Source organism: Borostomias antarcticus (genome assembly GCF_949987555.1).
Source record: "Borostomias antarcticus genome assembly, chromosome: 4".
In the NCBI taxonomy this organism is placed as follows: Eukaryota; Metazoa; Chordata; class Actinopteri; order Stomiiformes; family Stomiidae; genus Borostomias; species Borostomias antarcticus.
In genome coordinates this window covers 23,600,940-23,621,534 of record NC_140237.1, presented here as the reverse complement: position 1 = coordinate 23,621,534, position 20,595 = coordinate 23,600,940, and the positions used below count along the sequence as shown (strand labels likewise).

Below are 20,595 nucleotides of genomic sequence, written 5' to 3'. Positions count from 1 at the left end.
GACCAGAAAGATGGGGGCTGAACTGATGCTGGCTATACGGTTATACATCCAGCATAGCAACAGAAGACTTTACTTCCTTCTATAGATAGTAGACACACAACAGGACATCCTCAGCTGAAGTGAACCTGCGCGTGCCCCTGGTTAAGTAACTTTTTATTACATCTCTGTGTGTGAGTGGCTTAGACAGATCCAGGTAGTACATGCACTGTGTATTTTACAAATCGTATCCAAGCACCTGAACGTGTAACTTAATCTAACTGCTGATGGCTCAAACAAACACACTTCTCCCACGCTGCACCACAAATGACCTTCCCTCCCAAAACCTACAAAGGACACTGACACATTCAACTGTCTTAGGCGGGGGAAAACCTAATCCTACAAAAAATTACTCATTATTCAACCACATAAAACATGACAGGGGTAGTAAAGCAGTGAGCTATAATAAATACAGACAGAGACAGGAAGGTAATAATTTTTTCAAGCGAGAACATTGTTATATGCAAATGTCCTCGCACGGATTCGCCATTTTGAAGGCCCAGCCCAAACATGCACCCATTGCCTCTGAAGCCCTAGTGGACAGAAGATTGTTATAATGTTTTTACACCTTCACCCGATCGTCTGCACATTATTGACATTGGAGGCCCTACCAGCTTTATTCAGGGAAGGCTTCTTTTCCTTGGAGGTGTGCCTTCTCTCCTCCTCCTCATCTCCCCTCTCTTTTCCCCATCCTACGCTACCCCCCCCCCTCCCCCTCTGCCCATCTGTCTGTTGACCTCCTCTCCCCTCCCTTCCCTTCCTCTGCTACCCCTCTGTCCATCTGTCTGTCTTCCTCTGTCCACTGTGAGCTCGTCCAGCATGCCTAACCAGCCTCAACAAACCAACTCCTAACTCAAGCACAATTGAACTTGGAATGAACTGCCCACTGACGTCAGGACAGCAGAGTCGCTGCCCATTTTTCGCCGCAGGCTCAAAACTCAAGAACTTCAAGAAGTACTACCAGGATCTCTTAAGCACCCATTTATATTTTGCTACTCTTGCACTTTGGCTTCAACACTAGATTATGCTATTAGTCACTTGTTTAGAGAGGAGATGCACTTGTGAGCTATGGCGAGTAGTAGAACACTGACTACATACATTAAAATGCAGTTATTATACATTGTAAGTCACTTCGGATAAAAGCATCTGCTAAATGACTGTAATGTAATGAAATGTAATGTGATATATCATCTGTACTAGCAAAAGTAGGAAGGTAAAGGAGATCCAGAGAAGCAGAGGTTGGCTATCAAATCAAATATATAATATGAACAAATAAAAAATAAAAAAAACGTAAATACACTCCCATTTAGAAAAATTATGAACAAAAATCTGTACAGAATGATTAAATACAGTGTGATCAATATACATTCCTGTGTATGGAGACCAATGATTCGCTTTTGCAGAAGGAACATAAAATATAAACATTAGAATTTCTATAAAATACGACATACAATTGGACATCTAGCTAAAACCGTCAAGACACATATATTCAGCACCAGCTGTTAAAATTGTCTTGATATTATGCAGCATATTTCATTGACTGCTTGTACTGTATCTATAAAGAGAAGTATCCACATCTGGAGTTGAGGGATGAGAGAGACAGAAGGTTCCATTGTGATGTAGGGGCAGCGGGTTCCTGTTTATTGGCAGAGGGAGACGTGTCTATTGGTCCAATAGAAAGATATGTTTCCTCCCAGGGAGGGGTACAGAGACAGATGTGTTACCATGGCATAAAACCTGCGGGCACGTCCCGCCCCTTGAGAGCAGATCGGGTGACCCCGTTACTGTAGGCGGGACGCCCTCACTCCCTCACAGCAAAGACCCGGAACGAGCCTCCCTCTATGCCGCTCTTACTGCAGGAGAGACAAGCGAGAAAGAGAGACGGGTTAGAGGGGGAATATTCACACTGACACCAACCACTGCTGCCAAGACCAGGACCTTCAGTTTCATTCAAAACCCTGTTTCATTGTTGGCGTGTGGCACCAGTTCAAGTTTGCCTTGTTGGTGAGCGCCTGCTGCCCACACTAAGGCTCACCACCATCCACCAGAGCATGACACACAGTGGACTGACTGACCGACGGACGGATGGACGTGGAAACATGGCTCGAACACTGGCTCACTGTTATACGGGCGACAGCGCCTGACCTTTCCGAGCTACCACTGTGGACTATTGTGCTGGGGCTTGATGTCTTTGTTATTACTTCATTAGTGGAGAGGCCTTGAAGGCCTGCCATGCTCGCTAACATCAGGCTGGGGCCAGCGCCGTTGGCATCAGACGGGGTAATTATCTACGCAGGGAACCGTTGAGTCAGCCACCGACAGCATTTCCATCTCTCACGCGGGGTAACTGGATAGGCTGTGATTACTTCCCCCGTCATAGAGACCCGACCAAACTTCCTAATACCCCCCCCCCCCCACACACGCCTCCGCAAGACTGTGTCCGTGCGGACGACAATAAGGGCTATAAAGTGAGTGTCCATCAATCCAGGGTCAGCTTCAGCTCAGCTCCCTGTCATCGCCCACCTCCCTCTCCTGGCCCGCTCACGTGAAGACTGAGGAGGAGCTCCTGGCCAGAAGGACCTCGTGATTCCAGCGTTAGGTTTCACAGTACTCAAGCTTAGCTGATTTTGGCCATACAGCACTTTGCATGCTCCATTGAAATGGCCGGGCAAAGTAAGCAAAGAGTCCATGTGTGGGCCATCCGCACGCAAAACCACACCATTACTCTTGCACCCCTACGTGCCAAATGTGGACTTGGCCGTAAGGGCTTCCGTGCCTAAGCGGTGCACCCCCGGGCCAGGCCACAGACTGACAGAAGAGGGGTGGGTGAGGAGAGGAGCTCTGAGGGGAACTACTAGTCTCCGGGGTGCGAGGAGAGGAGCTCTGAGGGAGTGTGTTAAGGGTCTCCGGGGTGTGAGGAGAGGAGCTCTGAGGGAGTGTGTTAAGGGTCTCCGGGGTGCGAGGAGAGGGGGCATCGGGTACCTTTCTGACTGGATGCCGTTCTTCAAGACTCCCATGTAGTTCTTCTTCTTATCCAGAGGCAGAACGTCCACATGGCCTCCGCTGGCCTTGATCACCCCGGCGTGGATAGCAGATTTACAGATACTGGAGTTCTGAGGGAGAGGGGAGAGTCAAGAGGGTCAGCTATGATCATGTAGCAGAGTTTATTAAAGTCCGTTTGTAGCTTATTACGTACAGTACATCACACGCTATCATCAGCAGTGCTCGAGGAATTGGGTACGGTGCCAAGAACATCAGTCCCACCACACCAAGAGGGGCCACTATGTGAGGTTCTACCCCGGTCCGAGCCACTCAGCCTGGCTCTGGAGTGTGTACGAGTCTGGGACCTTATCGCCAGCCTGGAAGGCTCATTCATCTCTCTGGTCTGGCTCGACACAGGACACTCACCCCCCCCCCCCCCCCAGCTCAGCCTCACGAACAGCGCCAGGACTGAGGTTGACCAGGCCAAAGATATCTGCCTGCTGGTCCCCACCCAACTCCCGCAGTCCAGAAACGGCTAATTGCAAATTTAGAGGTCTGGTCTGGACTCCTGTCACATCCTGGTATCCCTGCACCCCTAAATGCTGCGCGAGTGTGTAGGAGCTAGGAATTACGCCCTGACCCAGAACAAATGAAAATCATTAGGATTTTGTTCGAGATCTCTGGGAGAGCGCGGTTAGAGGCCAGCTGGACGACATTAGCCTCAGCTGAGTCAACGAGTTCATCCGAGACAAGGAACTCTTAAAACTTCCACTTCAAGCAGCCGGGTCAGTTCCCAGCGACTGTGAACAGGCCCACGCGGGGGGACCACCCCCCATCGCGTCTCTGATCCGTTTAAGTCTCGCGGCGGCGCTGAAATCGGCTGATCGGTGATCTGACAGCGAATCAGGCGGCCCGGCTGTCGCTCAGACGCCAGAGGGCAGGTGACGTTCCTCCGAGGCACGCCCATCTTGCTAGCCCTCTCGGAGGCTGCCTCCTCCAGCGCCAGGCCTCAGGCATGTCCTCCCTGGGCCAGGTCCCGACCCGGCCAAGGCCGAGCAGATGTGTGCGGTCAGCCCAAGGCACCGAGAGACACGTTAACCAGGGGCCTGGGCTTGCTTGCCGAGGCTCCCGTTCCCAGCGTGTTCGCGCCGCTGTTCTGGGGCCGATCTGCGGTTGTCTCTCAGCACACAGACGGCCCGGTCTCTTAAGGTCTCCATGGGGCTAGACCACACTCATCTGTTTCCCTACATAAATCAGGCCACTGCTCCAGAGAAGACTCTCCAGGAAGCACGCTGACACACTGAGGCCTGTCTGTCTGTCTGTCTGTCTGCCCGCCCGCCCGCCTGCCTGCCTGTCTGTCTGTCTGTCTGTCTGTCTGTCTGCCTGTCTGTCTGTCTGTCTGTCTGTCTGTCTGTCTGTCTGTCTGTCTGTCTGCCTGTCTGTCCGCCCGCCCGCCCGCCCGCCCGCCCGCCCGCCTGCCTGCTTGCCTGCCTGCCTGTCTGTCTGTCTGCCTGTCTCTGTCTGCCTGTCTGTCTGCCTGCCTGTCTGTCTGTCTCTGAGCTCAGCAGGCCCAGAGGGGATGGACCGGTTGACCTCTACCAGGACGATGACCCCTTAGCTCTGGGCGTTAGTGAGCCAGGAGCGCTCCCTTAACGCCCTGTCAGGGACCGCACATTTCTCCCTCCGTTAGCTTTTTTCACTGAGTCTGTTGATCTACAGATAATATTTTACTCGCTACTCACCGAAGTGAAGACGGTTTTTGAACATTGAAAGCCTTTTCTCCACGATGGCTTGATTCCCCCCCGCCCCCTTCCCCACATTTCGTATAAAAAGCACTTTTTTTAAAACTTAAATAACACATCCACAAGCCTGGCTTTGCAATCCTGATCACATGATCTTTCTCCACGATATAGAGAAACAGAATGATGGGGGGTGGAACGTCAAGCCACTTCGGAGAGAAGGCTTTCATCGCTCGAAAACCGTCTTCACTTCAGTGAGTAACGAAAATATATTATCTGCAGATACTGAAGGGCAGACTGAGTGAAAAAACCTAATGGAGAAATTTCCCTGTCAGGGCGTTAAGGGAGAGCTCCCGCCTCACTAACCCCGCGGACCAGAGCTAGATGACCCCTCAGACCATCAGCACGGTCCCTGAACACGGCCATGTTGAGGTCATTGTGACTTACATCTGTGTAGATGTTGTTGCCAATCACAGGCGCCCAGTAGGAAGGTTCATTCTTACAGGTGGCAGGGCAGAAGACTCTGAGGAACATAAAATGAGAACATTAGTTATGGAGAAATCAACTCTGCAAACGCAATGCTGCAATAGCTCATGTTGCAATTAAGGGAGTGCAAGAATATTACATCACCAGTGTCTTCTTATGCGGTAATTGCTGTCACTCCGAATACTCAATAGCTCATGTTGCAATTAAGGGAAGTGTCAGAATATTACAGTATGTCACCAGTGTCCTCTTATGGGACAATTGCTGTCACTTCCAATATGCCATGAACATTTTCAATAAGTGAATGATGTGTATGAAACGTACTCAGGCAGGTTTTCTTCTCAATGAGGAGAATCCTGTGGTTTGGTAATAGATGTTATAAAACAATTGGCTGAGAGCAAGAATCTGACTGTGATTTTAACGAGCTTGTGCTTACAAAGCAAAATCCTAGAATGAAGCAGTAATGTCTGCCTGCTGTGAGTGTGACCATAGTGGGAGGGAGGGAGGGAGATGGGCACCTGGGGCAGTTTGTCTGGGGCTTCTTGAATGGGCAGATCTCAGCCACGGTGGCGTAGCAGTCCACAGACTGTGCTGAGGGCAAAGACAGGAGAGAAAGACCTCATCACCATCTGCACCAGTCATCAGGTATAGGGTTATGAAAGTGTTCATGCTCCATTTATTCTAGGCAAACACGGTTCAACTTACTTTCCACTTTGGCCACCACAAACGCGTTGCCAGATTTATATTTGCTGTCAGGAACGAGATCGAAATCAGACGTTAAGAAATCGTATCTCAGGAAAAGTACGCGTTGCACCAATGTTGCATCACAGTGTGCAATATTTCACCATCAGTAGCAGAGCTGGGGCGTGGGAGTGAAGATGTCTACCTGAAGGATTCAATGCCGTTCTTTGTTGCTTTGATGAAGAATGGAAGCTTGTCTTTCCTGGTGGTGTCGACTAGACCCCCGTTGTTATCGATGATGCCATAGTGCATAGCGGCGCGACAGATGCTGGATTGCTGAAACATACAGTACAGGTACACGCATACATACTTAGAAACACACTGTCCATAGTATGTGTATGTGCAAGATGTGTAGAGAGATATCCTAGCTTGTGAGTTAGACAGACTCACCACATCATAGAAGAGTGTCCCCCACACTTTCCCCTTCTTGTTCAGACAATTAGCAGGACAGTTATATCTGCAGAGAGATGCGGGAGGATTATCGGTCTGTCTCCTGGCACAGAACCAAATATGGTACTGGAATCACGGAGAGCAAACCAAAGACTGACCTGTTGCAGGTTGCTCCTCTGCACTTGTCGCGCATTCTAGTCTCACACTTGATGTTCTGAACTGCAACACACACACATACACACACACACAAAAACCCCAAATCAAATCACCTGTCAAGATCAGGCAGAGATTTGAGTGAGCAGTGTCTTCATGCAGGCACGTCGTTTATCTTACCCAGGAAGGTGCTACCGGCGGGCTTAGGGGTGGAGGGTTTGGGGGAGGAGGGTTTGGGGGAGGAGGGCTTGACGGCAGGCTTGGCAGGAGCAGCAGGCCTGGACCTGGGCTTGAGCTTGGGCTTGGCAGTGGTGGTCCGGGGTGGTATGGGAACCTGGGCCTTCTCCACCTCGTTCATGTCCTCCGTCTCTGAACGCTGAGAGTCTGAGAGGAAAGGGAGGGAAGTCAGTCAAGTACTATCACTTTACTCATCTCTTCAACCGAAAGAAAAAACAAATCACTCAGCTTCTTCCCCAACTGCAATATCCTCACGTTAAACCTAATAGGCTCTTTGCACAAGCTCCACTACTTCCTGAAATTCTACAGGCATCTTTATTTCCTGTCCTATACCATTGGATGGAAGTGATTAATCAAGTGTGCGGCACACCTGATCACACCTGATTAATCACTTCCATCCAATAGTATAGGACAGGAAATAAAGATGCCTGTAGAATTTCAGGAAGTAGTGGAGCTTGTGCAAAGAGCCTATTGTTATGTGCTCTCACCCTTGTAGCAGAGGTTGTTCCTGCAGCCACCGCCGTAACTGGGGGGACACTGGGAGCACGGGCGGCCATGTTGGTAGGGGGCCTCTCCGATCCAGTTGCCCCTGGAGACGAGCACAGTGGTCAGGACTGATTGGATGGAAACTAATCAGCATTCAAGCATCGCTGTGCACAAAGCCTCAAGTATCACCAGGCAGTTAACTGAGAGCCCTTTACACGGCATCACACACACACGCGCACAACACACATACACACACACACATACAAAGTCCAGCTAGCTAATGAAAATACTCCCCACTGTCCCTATGGCAATTAAATCATTAGGGCTGTCTGGAACACAAGAGCCTGCTCAAGTCCTGTTTTTCTTTCCCTGCCTTCATTATTTTCTATTCTACTTGGGGTGGAATTTTTCATGGCCTCAATGTGTCACACATACCTCTAACACAAACACTTTAACAGTAACATTAGACAGACAAATTCATATTCTCCCTGGTGAGGTGACCAGGGTTCGGTGTTAGGTACACATACGCAGGCTGCAGCATGTGGCGGACGGGAAGGGGAGCGTAAACAGGCCGCCAGAGACCAGAGAGGCGGAGGCAGGGAGGGATATTAGAAGGGAGTGTTGCTGGCCTTACTTGGGGGAGTAGTTGCAGACCAGGTAGACGGAGTTCTCCCACACCTCGCCCCAGACGTTCATCCGTCGACACGTGTGCACGGCACAGCCCACGCGGGTAGTGGTGGCCCAGACCAGCTGTTCAGACGGAGAGAGGAAGAACACCGGCGTTAGGTTGGCACAGATCACAAACACAAAGATGGCCTCATTCGGAGCAGCCCCTTCCCCTTATGCCGGCTCACACTACAGGATTTTTGGATTTATTCCTGATTCACCCGTCCCGACAGTCGGAGGAGAAATGTGGTCTGGAAAGTTGGGCAGTACTGATGTTCGATCCAGATTATCTTGTAATGTGAGGGGTTTACAGAACCAATCTTATACCTCCCGATCAGCTCGCAGATCCATCAGGACGGCCCCGATAATATCAAACATGTTTGATATTTAGATTATTACGTCACTTCTTTACAAGCGGGACGGCAAGATCAATGGTTTGTTGCTCTTTCGGGCACGATAATATCTTGTAATGTGTGATGAGACGTTTTCAAATTTTGTAGTGTATGCTTGTTTGAGATTCACGAGAACATCTGTTAAGATTCTCCTTATGTATGTGATGCAACCTGATTTCGAAATCGGTTAGGATTTTTTAAATCCTGTAGTGTGAGCCCGGCATTAGTCAGTAAAACACACCCGTCTCCCCTGAGTGACTTCCGAAGAACCCCACACACATGCAGAGAAGATATCGTCACCTTAAAATAATGACGTAATTTTTTGAGGAAAATTATTATTTTTTGCCTAAGTCATCTCTTCATGATGCTAGCCACCTCTGGTAAAATTGCCTTTAAAAAACTTAAACTTAAAAAATATGACTTAAGCCATTATTTTAGCTCTGCTCAGCTTGGTGAGTTAGTGTTAATGCAGCTCTGAGAGGGCCTCACTGACTGACCTGACCACTATATTACAGCAGACCTGAGAACTCCCACTGTTCTGTCTCTCTTTCCCCTCCTCTCTTTCTCTCCATCCATCCATCTCTCCCTTCATAGATCTGTCAGTCTGACAACAGGAAGGGGCTCCCATGCTGAGGTGCCTAGGGCAGATTGATGGGGCTTCGGGGGCCCCGGAGAAGAGGCTGTTCTTTCATTCAGGGCCAGTCGAAGGAAGGAGAAGACCTGGAGTGTGACCGCAGTTTGTTTCCTGTGACACTCCGGCAATCGTTCCCCCCTGATCCCCTTCAGCAGGATAAAGAAATGTTCCTTGGCGATCGTTTGGCCGGGCGGTAGGGCAGCCTTGTGGTTAGAGCGTCCGACCGGTGACTGAAACTTGGCTGGTTTGAGTCCGGGCCTGGCAACTTGACAAGTGATTTCCCATCAGTCATTGGCTACTGTTGAGCAAGGCACTTAACCCCAACACTAGCTCATAATTGTATGTCTCTTTGGATAAAAGCATCTGCTAAATGTAAGAAATTGGGATTGAACAAAGGATACTGTCAATAGTAAGGCTAGTAAAATATAAAGCTATAGCACCTATGGAGGACTTGTCTGGTAGTCGTCCTACACATGGATACACACTGCTTACTTCCTTTTGCAATACAGTATGTTCAGAGAAACCGTCCCTCCTCTGTAGCTCTCCCTTCTTCCCTCTCTGTCAGGAATGTCTCTTTCCTGGGCCAGGGCCAGAAGCAGCGCTGACTTGGAGACAGTGACTCAGCTACGACCAAAGATGGGCCGAGAGAGAGAGGAGAGCTGGGAGCTAGTGTTTGTGCTCAGCGCCCACCGTGGACACTGACTGAATGACTGTGGTACAGTAGCATACAGAGGAGCTAGCCTAGCGTCGCCTAGCACACAGAGGAGCTAGCCTAGCCTAGCATACAGAGGAGCCAGCCTAGCCTAGCATACATAGGAGATAGCGTAGACTCGCCTAGCATACAGAGGAGCCAGCCTAGCCTAGCATACATAGGAGATAGCCTAGACTCGCCTAGCATACAGAGGAGTTAGCCTAGCCTCTCCTAGCCTCTTGACTAGCAGAGGTACTGTAAGGACCAGCAACCCACCACCACTAGCCTCTAGCATTCCTAGGAAATGAAAGACAGAAACAAGGAGAGGGCGCAGGGCCTTGGCATTGCCCCCTCTACATTCCTGCATCTTCAAAGGAATCCAGGTCAAACGGGGAGGCGCCTGCTGGCGAGCCTGGGAACAGCCTCCAGACACCACTGACCTGCTTTGAGTGTGAACGTAGCGGGAGGGGGTGAGTCTGTTTTCACAAACCCATCCCAGCTACTGAAAAGTAAAGTCTATGGGGAGAGGAGGCCAGACACCCCCCCCCCACACACTCTTTCTCTCTCTCTGGTTACTTCTCTCTTCCTGTTTATACCTCCTTCTCTCTCACACTCACACACACTCTCCCTGTTCCCCCCTAACTGTACCTCTTCTCTCCTTAATTTCCTCTGTTCTTCAACAGTTTAATTCTGCCAAGGTCCTCTCTTTGTCCTCTCTCCCTGTCTCGCTCCTCGTCTCTTCTCGCCCTGTCTCCCAGCCAGACCTCTCTTTCCAGGTCCTCCCAGTGAGATGGCGGCTCACCAGGTGTTATGTCAAACAGTCCCTGGATAGCCGACAGGCCTCACCTGTGGCGGTCACATCTGCTCCGTATCACGTGCCACTGGAGGAAACATGTGGACGGACACTTCGCAGACTTCACACGTCTCCGGATCAACTATAGCGGCTCAAAGGAAACTCGTAAAAGTTTTAAGCTAAAACGGGATCCTTAGAAGCCACGAGGGATAAAATGTTTTGCTTGAGTTCAGGGGACAACTCAGCACGTGAACAAAGGCTTATAAGTCATCTCAAGTATGAGGAGGTTCTTTGATGCAGTGTTTTGGCATCAACCCTTGTCCTACTCCTCCTCCTCCTCCTCCTCCTCCTCCTCCTCCCTTCCCTCCTCCCTCCACCCTGCTGAGTCTCAATACCTGAGTGTAGTGGGTACACATGGGTCCAGAGCAGCGTTCGGGGCACCAGGGGTTGCACTCCTGGGGGTAGGGGTAGGTGTAGTCCTTGACCTCGTCGTACCAGGCCTGGACGTGGTAGGCTGGGGAGCGGTACCTGCAGGGCAGCAGTGCACAAACAATCTCAGCACAGAGAGTTCATACAGCTGGGGGGCTTCCAGGCCCTTTGGCCGGGCTTGAGACGCACTACACCAGCCCCCCTCCACCCATGGCCTTGGCTGATTAGTCCGGCTCTGACGACCTGGTGCACAGACCTGCTGCCTGTTCCCCCTCCAACACTGGAGAACCGGAGCCACGCTGGAGTAAAAATTACACAAAACTAAACACAGCTCCACACAGCCTGACGAATCAATTTATTGTAAACATCTCTTTTTACGGTAGTGAAAAGTGCTGAGCGTGGGCTACAACTGGCCAGCAGAGAGGGAGAGAGGGGAAAAAATGGCCCATGGCCGGGGTTGGCATCAGAAGAGAGAGAGCCTGGGGAGGGGGGGAGTGGGGGGGGGTGTTGGGGAGAGGGGGTGTGAGCAGGGGGCTGTGAGAACGAGCGGATTCCTGGAATGGCACCTGCTGAGGCAGCCGTCGATGACAAAGAGCCCTACTGTCAGGCTGCAGGGCAGTGAGCACGCAAACACACACACACAGACACACACACACAACACAACACAACACACACGACATGAGAATGTACACTCCTGTATAAAGGTTGCCATAGAGACTCACATGCACTCTCACAGCAGGGGTCTCAGCGCACACACTTTCAAACAACTCATCTTCACACTCTCACCGTTAGCGTCAGATTTACAGTGCATACGTGTGCGCGTGGTGCAGGCGTGTGTGTGTGTGTGTGTGTGTGTGTGTGACATCGCCTCACCTGCCCCAGTGAACAGCCAGGTTCTGTCCGATGGACATGAGCAGATCCTCAGGTCCATGTTCCCACTGGCACTGTTCTGCCCAGTGAGTGGAAGAGCGCTCCAACTCCTCATCCCACACCTGGATGCATGCACACATGCAAGCACACACACACACACACACACACACACACACACACACACACGTGCACACACACACAATACATGTTCCTTTTAATACCAGATTTACCACAACGCAGATATCAATGCAGCTTTCAACAAAGCAGTGAAATCTTCCTCAGTGTTAAAACAATTGTCCTGTCTTTTGCTTGCTAGCTACTGTAGTCTTCGTGGGCCTCTGCCCCCCCCCCCCCCCCTCCCTCCTCCGTTTCCCTCCCAAAAAGCTGAAACTGAGATGAATACAAGTAAAACATTAACTTTAGCCCGGGACATATGAGTGGAGCAGCCTGGCCCCGGTCCACTAAAAATCCCCAGCAATCAAAGCAGAATTAGCCACATTTCCTGAGCGGGTTTCTCTCCACCTGTGGGGAGCAGGGATGGGATGGGATGGGGGGGAGGGGGGGGGTGACACCTCCTCTATGCTCCTACTCCTCACCAGGGGACAGGGGGGAGGGAAAGGGAGAGAAGGGGTCTATAGCTACAGTGTGGCTCCTCTCAGTGCAACTGCTCAGTAAATTTCCAGGCCCTTGGTGGTCACCACCACATACACATACTGTACACACAAACAAACACACAAACACACACATACACACACACACACAGAGCCCACCAGCCCATAGGGTGTAACCCTAGTCTGGTCGTCCGGAGACAGCCTGTTCTCTGAGGCCTGGCATGGAACACAGCAGGAAGAGACCTTAGGCCTCTTCCTCCCCTCTCCTACAGTAACCACACAGTCACAGTCAGTGCTACATCTGTACTACATTAACCACAATCCCCCACGTATGTCCATATACAAACTACATTGGAATCAGTGCACCCACTTACCCAATCAGCGCATTCCATAAACACTGTCTCCCTCAATAACATCCAGAGCTCTATGTATGCAATGGCTTTCCATAGCTTACCCTCTCTCTCTCTCTCTCTCTCTCTCTCTCTCTCTTTCTCTCATCCGTCACCCCTTTCCCACTCTGTCCATCTCTCTCTCCATGAAGTAATCCATTTCTCTCCCTCGGTCCCTTTGCCCTCTCATGACCCAGCATGCCGTCATCTCCCTCACTCTGTCTCTTTGTCTCTTTATCTCTCTCTCTCTCTCTCTCTCTCTCTCTCTCAGCAGGTAGTGTGGAGTCAGTGCAATCATCCTCCCTGCAGTATATTCTGTAAGTTGGCCGGCAGCAACTCTCCTCCATGAGTTCATCTTTTCCAGGAGAGAGAGAGAGAGAGGGAGAGAGTGGGGGAGGTAGGGAGACCATTTTAGTGGTCAAACCAACACCCTGTCATTATGGTGAGGCATCAACCAGGGGCCCATTAACACTCCTCCGCACCTCGATGTTGGGCAGCAATTTGCTGACGCATTCAAGCAAACAATAGACCCAAATATACAGCAAAGACTGAAGTCTGTCTCTCCTTCCCTTAGACGAATCAGACGTCAAACTTTGGGGATTCAGGCAAAACGCTGATTGCTAACGCGCCGGACAAAGTTTGAAGCTTGTGAAACTGTCTGCTACCCTTCATGAAGAGACAAGTGATGTACAGTAACTGTGTCCAGGATGTGTGTGGAGCTGTGAGTTGTGTGTGGATCAAATCACAATCACAAATCACAACTACATATCGAAGGCACACATCCTCTGTATGATGTGTACCTTCGATACGTGATTGTGATTTGATGTGTACAGAATTATGTGATGCTTACTGCATAATTATATTATGTGATGCATATATTGCTTCTGTGTTTTTAGGTAACATCTTATTGGGGACAACAGATGGAAATTAGCCTCTGGTTACACTCTGGCTTGTTTACGTTCCTTTGTTTTAGGTTGTTAACCTGCACTGTCCCTCCCAAATAATCCTGAAATGAAATGATAGTTGAGTCAGCCTGCTGGTGCTGATGGCGAAACACGGCTACGCCCGTAGATTGCGCCAGTCGGGCGGGTGTGTGTCTCACCATGTACTCCATGTTGGAGGCGGTGGGGTGGACTTCGCCCCTCAGCTTGTTGTGCAGCTGGAGGATCTCCTCGCGGTCCGACCACTGGATGGCCCGCCGGGTCCTAGTGCCCCCTCCTGCGGCGGCGGTGCCGTTTCGGTCCCCCTCATCCTGGTACCGGCTCAGCAGCTTCCTCAGGTCCTCGGAGTCGGGCAGGACGAGGGCAGCGGCGTCCCGGGCGGAGAGCAGCAGGAGCGCCAGGGAGAGGCAGAGGGACAGGAGGGCGCGCAGCCAGGCAGCCATAGCAGCGGTGGTCATCTCTGGTCTCTGGCTCTCTGGACTGTCTGTCTACAGGGCTCTGGGTCTGGGTAGACTACAGTGGGCGGCCTTGTGTGAGCTCCACTCCTTAGTGCCTGCAGACTCCGGCCTGTGGGGGGGGGGGGGGAAACACACTCTGTTACCCCACCTCCTCCTGCGTCAGGCTGGCTGCCTCTCTGACAGCTCATGAGGTGGGGCGAGGAGATGAGCACATAGCCTGGTGGAGAAGCGAGCCAACACAGCAGCTACAAACACACACACACACACACACGCACGCAGAGAGCCCTGGCACCAAACACTGGATAGAAAACCTCTCCGTCAATTGCTGCTGTCTCGCTCTCTCAATTGTGATTCTAAGAGGAGCGAATGGAGGGCACAGTGAACTCAGAACTCACGCATGCTGTGAGAGATGACGACACCACTTCCCCTCACCCTTTGACAGGAGAAGTCCCCTAAATTGGTGTTAGCATTCACAGGCATGGTCATCCAACCAGATAGTATTACTCCATACCACTGGATTCTGTCCCAGACGATTTCAACCATCACGCTGTAGCTCATCAGTTTAATCACAACATTGTTAGCAGATCATCACCCAGCCTGTAGCCAAATCCTCTCCAAGCCCCATTCATCTCTACTTTAATACAGCAATTACACTCCTATCCATTATGATCCATGCGGTGCCTAATCATAGTCTTTAGTACTGTAGGTCGCTGAGCTCATTGGTTAATGCATCAGAATTGACTCACATAAGGAAATCCCCCCGTGTTCATTTGGTTTCTTTTATCTTGGACATCTGACAAAGAAGTCATAAATCAAACCACAAGTAAGTAAAGGTGCACACTGCCCCAATCAAAGGCAACCAACACCGACGTTGGATTGGTGTGCCATGTTTGTTGGTGACTGTTGGTGTCAGTTGGATGGATTTTGCAACTTCCAACATTCTAACAACTGCCAACTTTACAATGCTGGGTGTTGGGAGTTGGTTGGCGTTGGTTGGGGCCGTGTGCAGACACCTTAAGGTGGGGCAGGCAAGAAGAACGCCACTGTAGCATTCACTGTCTGGCATGGCCATTCAACCTGACAATATCACTCCCTCCTCTGTCGGATAACTTCTGTCCTGGAGGATTTATTTAGTCTGGACTTTTGACCCCGATCTGTAAACACAGATACAATATTTCATCAAAGACATTCGTTTTCCCTGACGGCACAGGATACTAGAGTGAGTTTTAATTTGACTGGAAAGGGAGCAATCAGTCTTAGGGTCACGCCCCTCCTGGGCCCAAAGCCCAGAATTTACTGGGGCAGAGAGGCTCATCCGTATTCGAACCTCCTCGCCCATCTTCATCGCCCCCGCCTCTCTCTAAATAGAAAACAATCACCATCCTAAAACCCCAGAGTCCGAGAGGGGAGGACGGTCGAATCACACGAGGAAGAGAATCTGAGGCAGTCTGTCGATCCTCCTGTGCCACAAGCTAGGCTCCCGGCCACAGCCAGCCACAGGCTAAGACAGCACAAATGGCAGCTACTAAATCAGCCTGCTGGAGAGAGAGAGAGAGAGAGAGAGAGGGGGGAGCAAAGGGAGAGAGAGAGAGAGAAAGAAAGAGAGAGTGAGGGGGTTAGGAGGGGGGGGCAAAGGGAGAGAGAGAGAGAAAGAAAGAGAGAAAGTGAGGGCGTTAGGAGGTGGGAGAAAAGGGAGCGAGAGAGAAAGAAAGAAAGAGAGAGAGAGTGAGGGGGTTAGGAGGGGGCAGCAAAGGGAGAGAGAAAGAAAGAGAGAGAGAGTGAGGGGGTTAGGAGGGGGGAGCAAAGGGAGAGAGAGAGAGAGAGAAAGAAAGAAAGAAAGAGAGAGATTGAGGGGGTTAGGAGGGGGAGAAAAGGGAGAGAGAGAGAGAAAGAGAGAGAGAGTGAGGGGGTTAGGAGGGGGGAGCAAAGGGAGAGAGAGAGAGAGAGAGAGAGAGAGAGAGAGAGAGAGAGAATGGTCCTACAGTCCACCCTGCCTGCATACTTCAACCCCTCTGCCTCTCCCTCTGGAAAGGCGGCCTGAGGTCTGACACCCCGGTCTGTGTCAACACAGTGTCCCAGCCAGCGCCAGCCCCGTGCCCCGGCTCTCAGAGCCAGCCGGCAGCCTGGCCGCCATGCCCCTCTCTCTCCCCCCACCGCCCTTCTCACGCCAAGCCTCCATCGGCCCTTTATTTCTGGGAGCTTCTCATCGCTCTCATGAATTTTATACCTGTGTGGCAGAGGAGCAGGCACACACGCGCGCACACACTGGTTGCCCCAGCCCACAGAAACAAGAGTCTTCCGCACTGGCACTGCTACAGTAGCCTACTGATGGAACCTCACCTGGTGTCTCTGAAAGAACTGTTCTCCACTGTCCCCCAGGCCAAGCGAGGGAGCATCATTCACAAACACAACAGTACTACATACAACACCTCCTCACAGACGAAACAGAGCTACTTCATTCAGACAGCCTAATTTGTTGATAAACTCACTGCACTATGTACACGTCTAGTGTACAGTGCATTTCCCCATTGACCTGAGACATGCCAGACTGGGGCATGCCAGCAGTGCCAGCAGATGTTAGAAGTGGGATGGTGTGAATGAATGCCAGCGGCACTAAGCTGTTATACTGTTGCATTACATGAGTGAACACATGGGGATTTACTGGTCTGTGAATAGGTCTCGCTACCATTCAGTTTCTGCAAATGATCCCCTTTTCTCTCTCTCCCCCTGCTCCCCTTGGCACTCGCGAGGCACCAGTGCCACCCAAAGAAACCCTACCCCAATACAGCCCAGTCCAACCATCCTCTCTGACCCACGGATGACACTGAACCCATGCATTCCGATTAAACACAGATTCAAGTGAGGGAACTCATTCAGAAAAAAACTGTTCAAATTTGTTTTGACGTTTTAATGTACTTACCACTGAAATGTTGATAACCATGAAACAATGCTTTTTTTATAAATAAAAAACAATGACTTTAGAATTTAACAAAAAAAAAATTGCAATGGGTTTTTACCTTGAATCGTTGGTTTATCCGACAACTATCCAAATGAGTTCTGTGATAATAAATTGAATTTCAAGCGATTTCTTCTGTGCGCAAATTGGATATTTTTTCCTTGCGAGAGGCTGCTCCGACCGACGGCTGTGCTCGTTGGCAGTGATCCTGCAGGAGAGAGGAACTTGGTGACTTCTGACTGACTTCACAGCGGCTCCTCGTGCCTTTTATAGCGAAGGAGACCCCGCGGTCAAGGAGTGAAGAGGAAAAAAAAAAATCTTAACTCATCCTTCTCACTCCCCCACCAGCCAACCCCCTCAAGAAGGCTATGTTCTTGGCAGGCATCAAGAGCTCTGACGATGTTGAAAAGGAAAACGCAAGGTATGGAAATCACTGACCCGAGGGTTAAATCAGTAGTTTTATCTATCTAGGTCTACGACTATGTAGATTAACTATTTTAATAGTTTAATAGACATTTTAATAACCCACAACTTTCTTAATGATGCAATATGGTAAATAAGTATTCTTGATAATGATGTAACGTCTATAACTGTACAATATCATCATGGTATTAATGAGACCTTCACAGTGTGCACTGTTTTGTACTGTCATGTCTTTGCACTTTCCTGTCCTGCACCGTCCTATGTTGTCTGCAGCAGCGCGCGCTTAACCGTAGTCAAATTCCTAGTATGTGTGATACATGGCTACACGCCCTTGAATCTACAAGGATAATAGATGTTTCATAGATTTTCTGATGCCACAAAATTGTTCATTTGTGATGCCACAAACGGGGTCTCTCTCTCAGGCAGGGTGGAGGGGCAGTACGTTCTGACCAGTTTTAAGGAACCACAGAGCACTTGTAAAACAAACACGGAGAAAGAATGGAGCGCTTTTCACGGCTCTTTTTTTCTCCTGGCCGTTCCTAGGCTGTCCATGCTGCATGTGCAAACAGTTCAGCTATCTGCAGAAGAGGCAATTTGTCACTCTTTCTTTCATTCTTTCTCGCTCTCAATCCCTAGCTCTCTTTCTACAGTATCTCTGCTCAAAGTCCGGCACAGCTCGACGTTGGCTCTGAAGATCACACAACCTGTGGTGAACTCATATCCCTGTTTACACCCCCAGGTATGGAGACTCGCATCAAACTGGAATCCAATGAGATACTGAACTGATACTGACACACACACACACACACACACACACACACACACACAGAAATGCACATAAATCAATCAACAGACCAATCAATCAATCAATCAACAAACAAACAAATGAAAGTGTCTTATAGGGCACACGGCAGTGTAGTCGCCAGTCAAATGTGTCCTCTGCACTTGATCCATCCCAGTCAGGAGCAGTGGGCAGCCTCCCAATGGCGCACGGGGAGCGATTTGGGATTCAGTGTCTTGCTCAGGGACACTACAAATCGGTCCTTCCAGTTTCCAGCTGGCTGCTCTACCTCCTGAGCTACTGCCGCTACAGCCTTCCAACATTCATACATTACAGCAGCACCTCTGGCACAGGCCTGCCAACCACTCTCAGCACTGACACCCTGCCAGACACTGACCGCACTGCTGCTCTGAGTGACTGATCTACAGGGGGGGGTACAGTAGCTACATGCATACTACATGCTAATAAAGCTTCCACATATTACCAGTACTTGACTTGGGCAGTGGACGGCTGGAACCTCAAATCGCCTACTGCTTGAGATTCCCACACCTTTGTAAATGTAAACAGCGCCGACACCTACTGTGTTTCAGACCCCCCCCACTCCCCCCCCCCCACTCCCCCCTCTCTCAACACTGACCAGTAATGTCACTGCGTTGTTATGTTTGGCCTTATCAGAGCTCTGCGCCACATTTTTGGTGATTGAGAAGTAATGTAAATATGTTTGCTGGGTTCTTAGCGAGAGGGTGGTAGAGGATGTGATATGACCAGTCCACACACCACCCCAGGTCCCACCCCCCACGACCAGACTCTGGAGGCTGTGTGTGTGTGCGGAGGCCTCCCTTCGAGGGGAAGGGCAGCGAGCCCGGCGCTCACACTAAGGAGGAATAGGAGTTCCCGGGGGCGGCAAGGATCCGACGTCTTTGAGAGGTCATCAGGAGGCCGTATCAAGCTGTGGATGAACTAGGCTGCTACACAGCTCACACCCAGCAGCAGTGTCCCGTGCACGCGCAACGGTATACGCACGGGCCGTCCGCGGTGTTCACACAGACCTCAGGATGAGGTCAAAGACACGGTGCCTGGTCACCGGCAGACGGGCGTAAACACTCCAGGCCACGAGGGACCACCGGGCCGCGGGTTTGTTTGTGAAAGACGGAGACGATGACGACGAGCCCCGGGTCGGCTGGGCTTCATTTGGGCCCCACTGCATCACATGAAAGGGTTGAGCGCGTTTAAAACACGCTCAAGCCGTGAGGAATTATGATAGTTGGCGCAGGGAGGACGAGAGAGGTCCGGCGTGCCAGGCGCGGATTTGAGTTGGAGCGGTAACAAAGCCAAACGGAGTTTCGTGTGTCGAAAAGGCGGTTCATCATGCTGTCACATTCATGTCCTCTCTTTTTATTTAGAGTAGAACCCACAGTGCTGCACAGTGTACATTTCTACCCATCATTCCCTTATACAATGTTTCTCAGGGAACACTGCTGAGAATGTAGCCTTATTACAAACAGGGTTGTTGGAACTATTCACCCGCCTGTACGGTATCTATTCTTGCACAGCCAGACCTATCTCCACACTTTGTTTATGCAGTGTCAGCGCTGGAGACTGGACTCATTACCATTCGTGCGTAGGGAGGAAAACACTGTATTTTTTTTTTTAAACCAATCACAATCGTCTTCAGCGGGGCGGTTGCTAGGTTGTCGTTGCTTCACGTAGTCAGGATTGGCCGACTGCATGAATGGCCTCCACTGATTGGGCAGTAATAAACGGATGACAATGTTTATCCACCAAACTTACATCCATTGAGTCAGACTATACAGTACCTAACGAAGGCTAGAACTAGGCCAGCCCCTCGCCCACAACAGTCACCTCAGATCACAATCGGAGACCACACAGAAAAGGAACCGATTTTAACAGGCCAATTACCGTCTGCAAATAGTCTTAGTTATTGATATGGGTTTAAAAGGCTTACTACAGAAACCCAATGCTGTTTTATTGCGGGCAGGTACCAGTAGGTACACTCGGGACGGTGAGACATCACAAGGCCCTTGCAGTTGCTTTTAAGTGCATCAGGGCTTGTCTATCTTTACACAGACATGAACAGGGGCGTCTTAGTACCAGTATCATTAACATGTCTCCTCCCCCAATCGTTACCCTGAAATGTGCAGTAGTTCTGGGACGCCGGCCTAGAATAAGTCTCATGGAGTTCAGGTGTTGCTGAGGAGCCTGATGTGTACAGAGTAATGTACTGCCTGGAGACAGACCTGCTTTCAGTCCTCCTGAAGACTTCTCAAAGAAGTCGGATCACTGCTGACCCTGG

At 50.4% G+C, this 20,595-nt stretch overlaps 1 protein-coding gene across 1 annotated transcript; it reads right to left on the bottom strand.

The window, feature by feature from the left end:
• Window positions 1–835: 835 nt before the first annotated feature.
• crispld2 (cysteine-rich secretory protein LCCL domain containing 2) lies at window positions 836–17,271 on the bottom strand. Its single transcript, XM_084436603.1, has 15 exons — window positions 17,139–17,271; window positions 13,825–14,230; window positions 11,726–11,844; window positions 10,819–10,951; window positions 7,882–7,997; window positions 7,250–7,350; window positions 6,705–6,908; window positions 6,530–6,590; window positions 6,372–6,438; window positions 6,127–6,257; window positions 5,946–5,989; window positions 5,759–5,831; window positions 5,205–5,280; window positions 3,019–3,149; window positions 836–1,889 (listed from the first exon to the last, which is right to left on the bottom strand). Exons 2-15 carry the CDS (start codon window positions 14,119–14,121, stop codon window positions 1,838–1,840), a joined length of 1,605 nt encoding a protein of 534 aa, XP_084292729.1. The 5' UTR covers window positions 14,122–14,230; window positions 17,139–17,271; the 3' UTR covers window positions 836–1,837.
• Window positions 17,272–20,595: the final 3,324 nt, after the last annotated feature.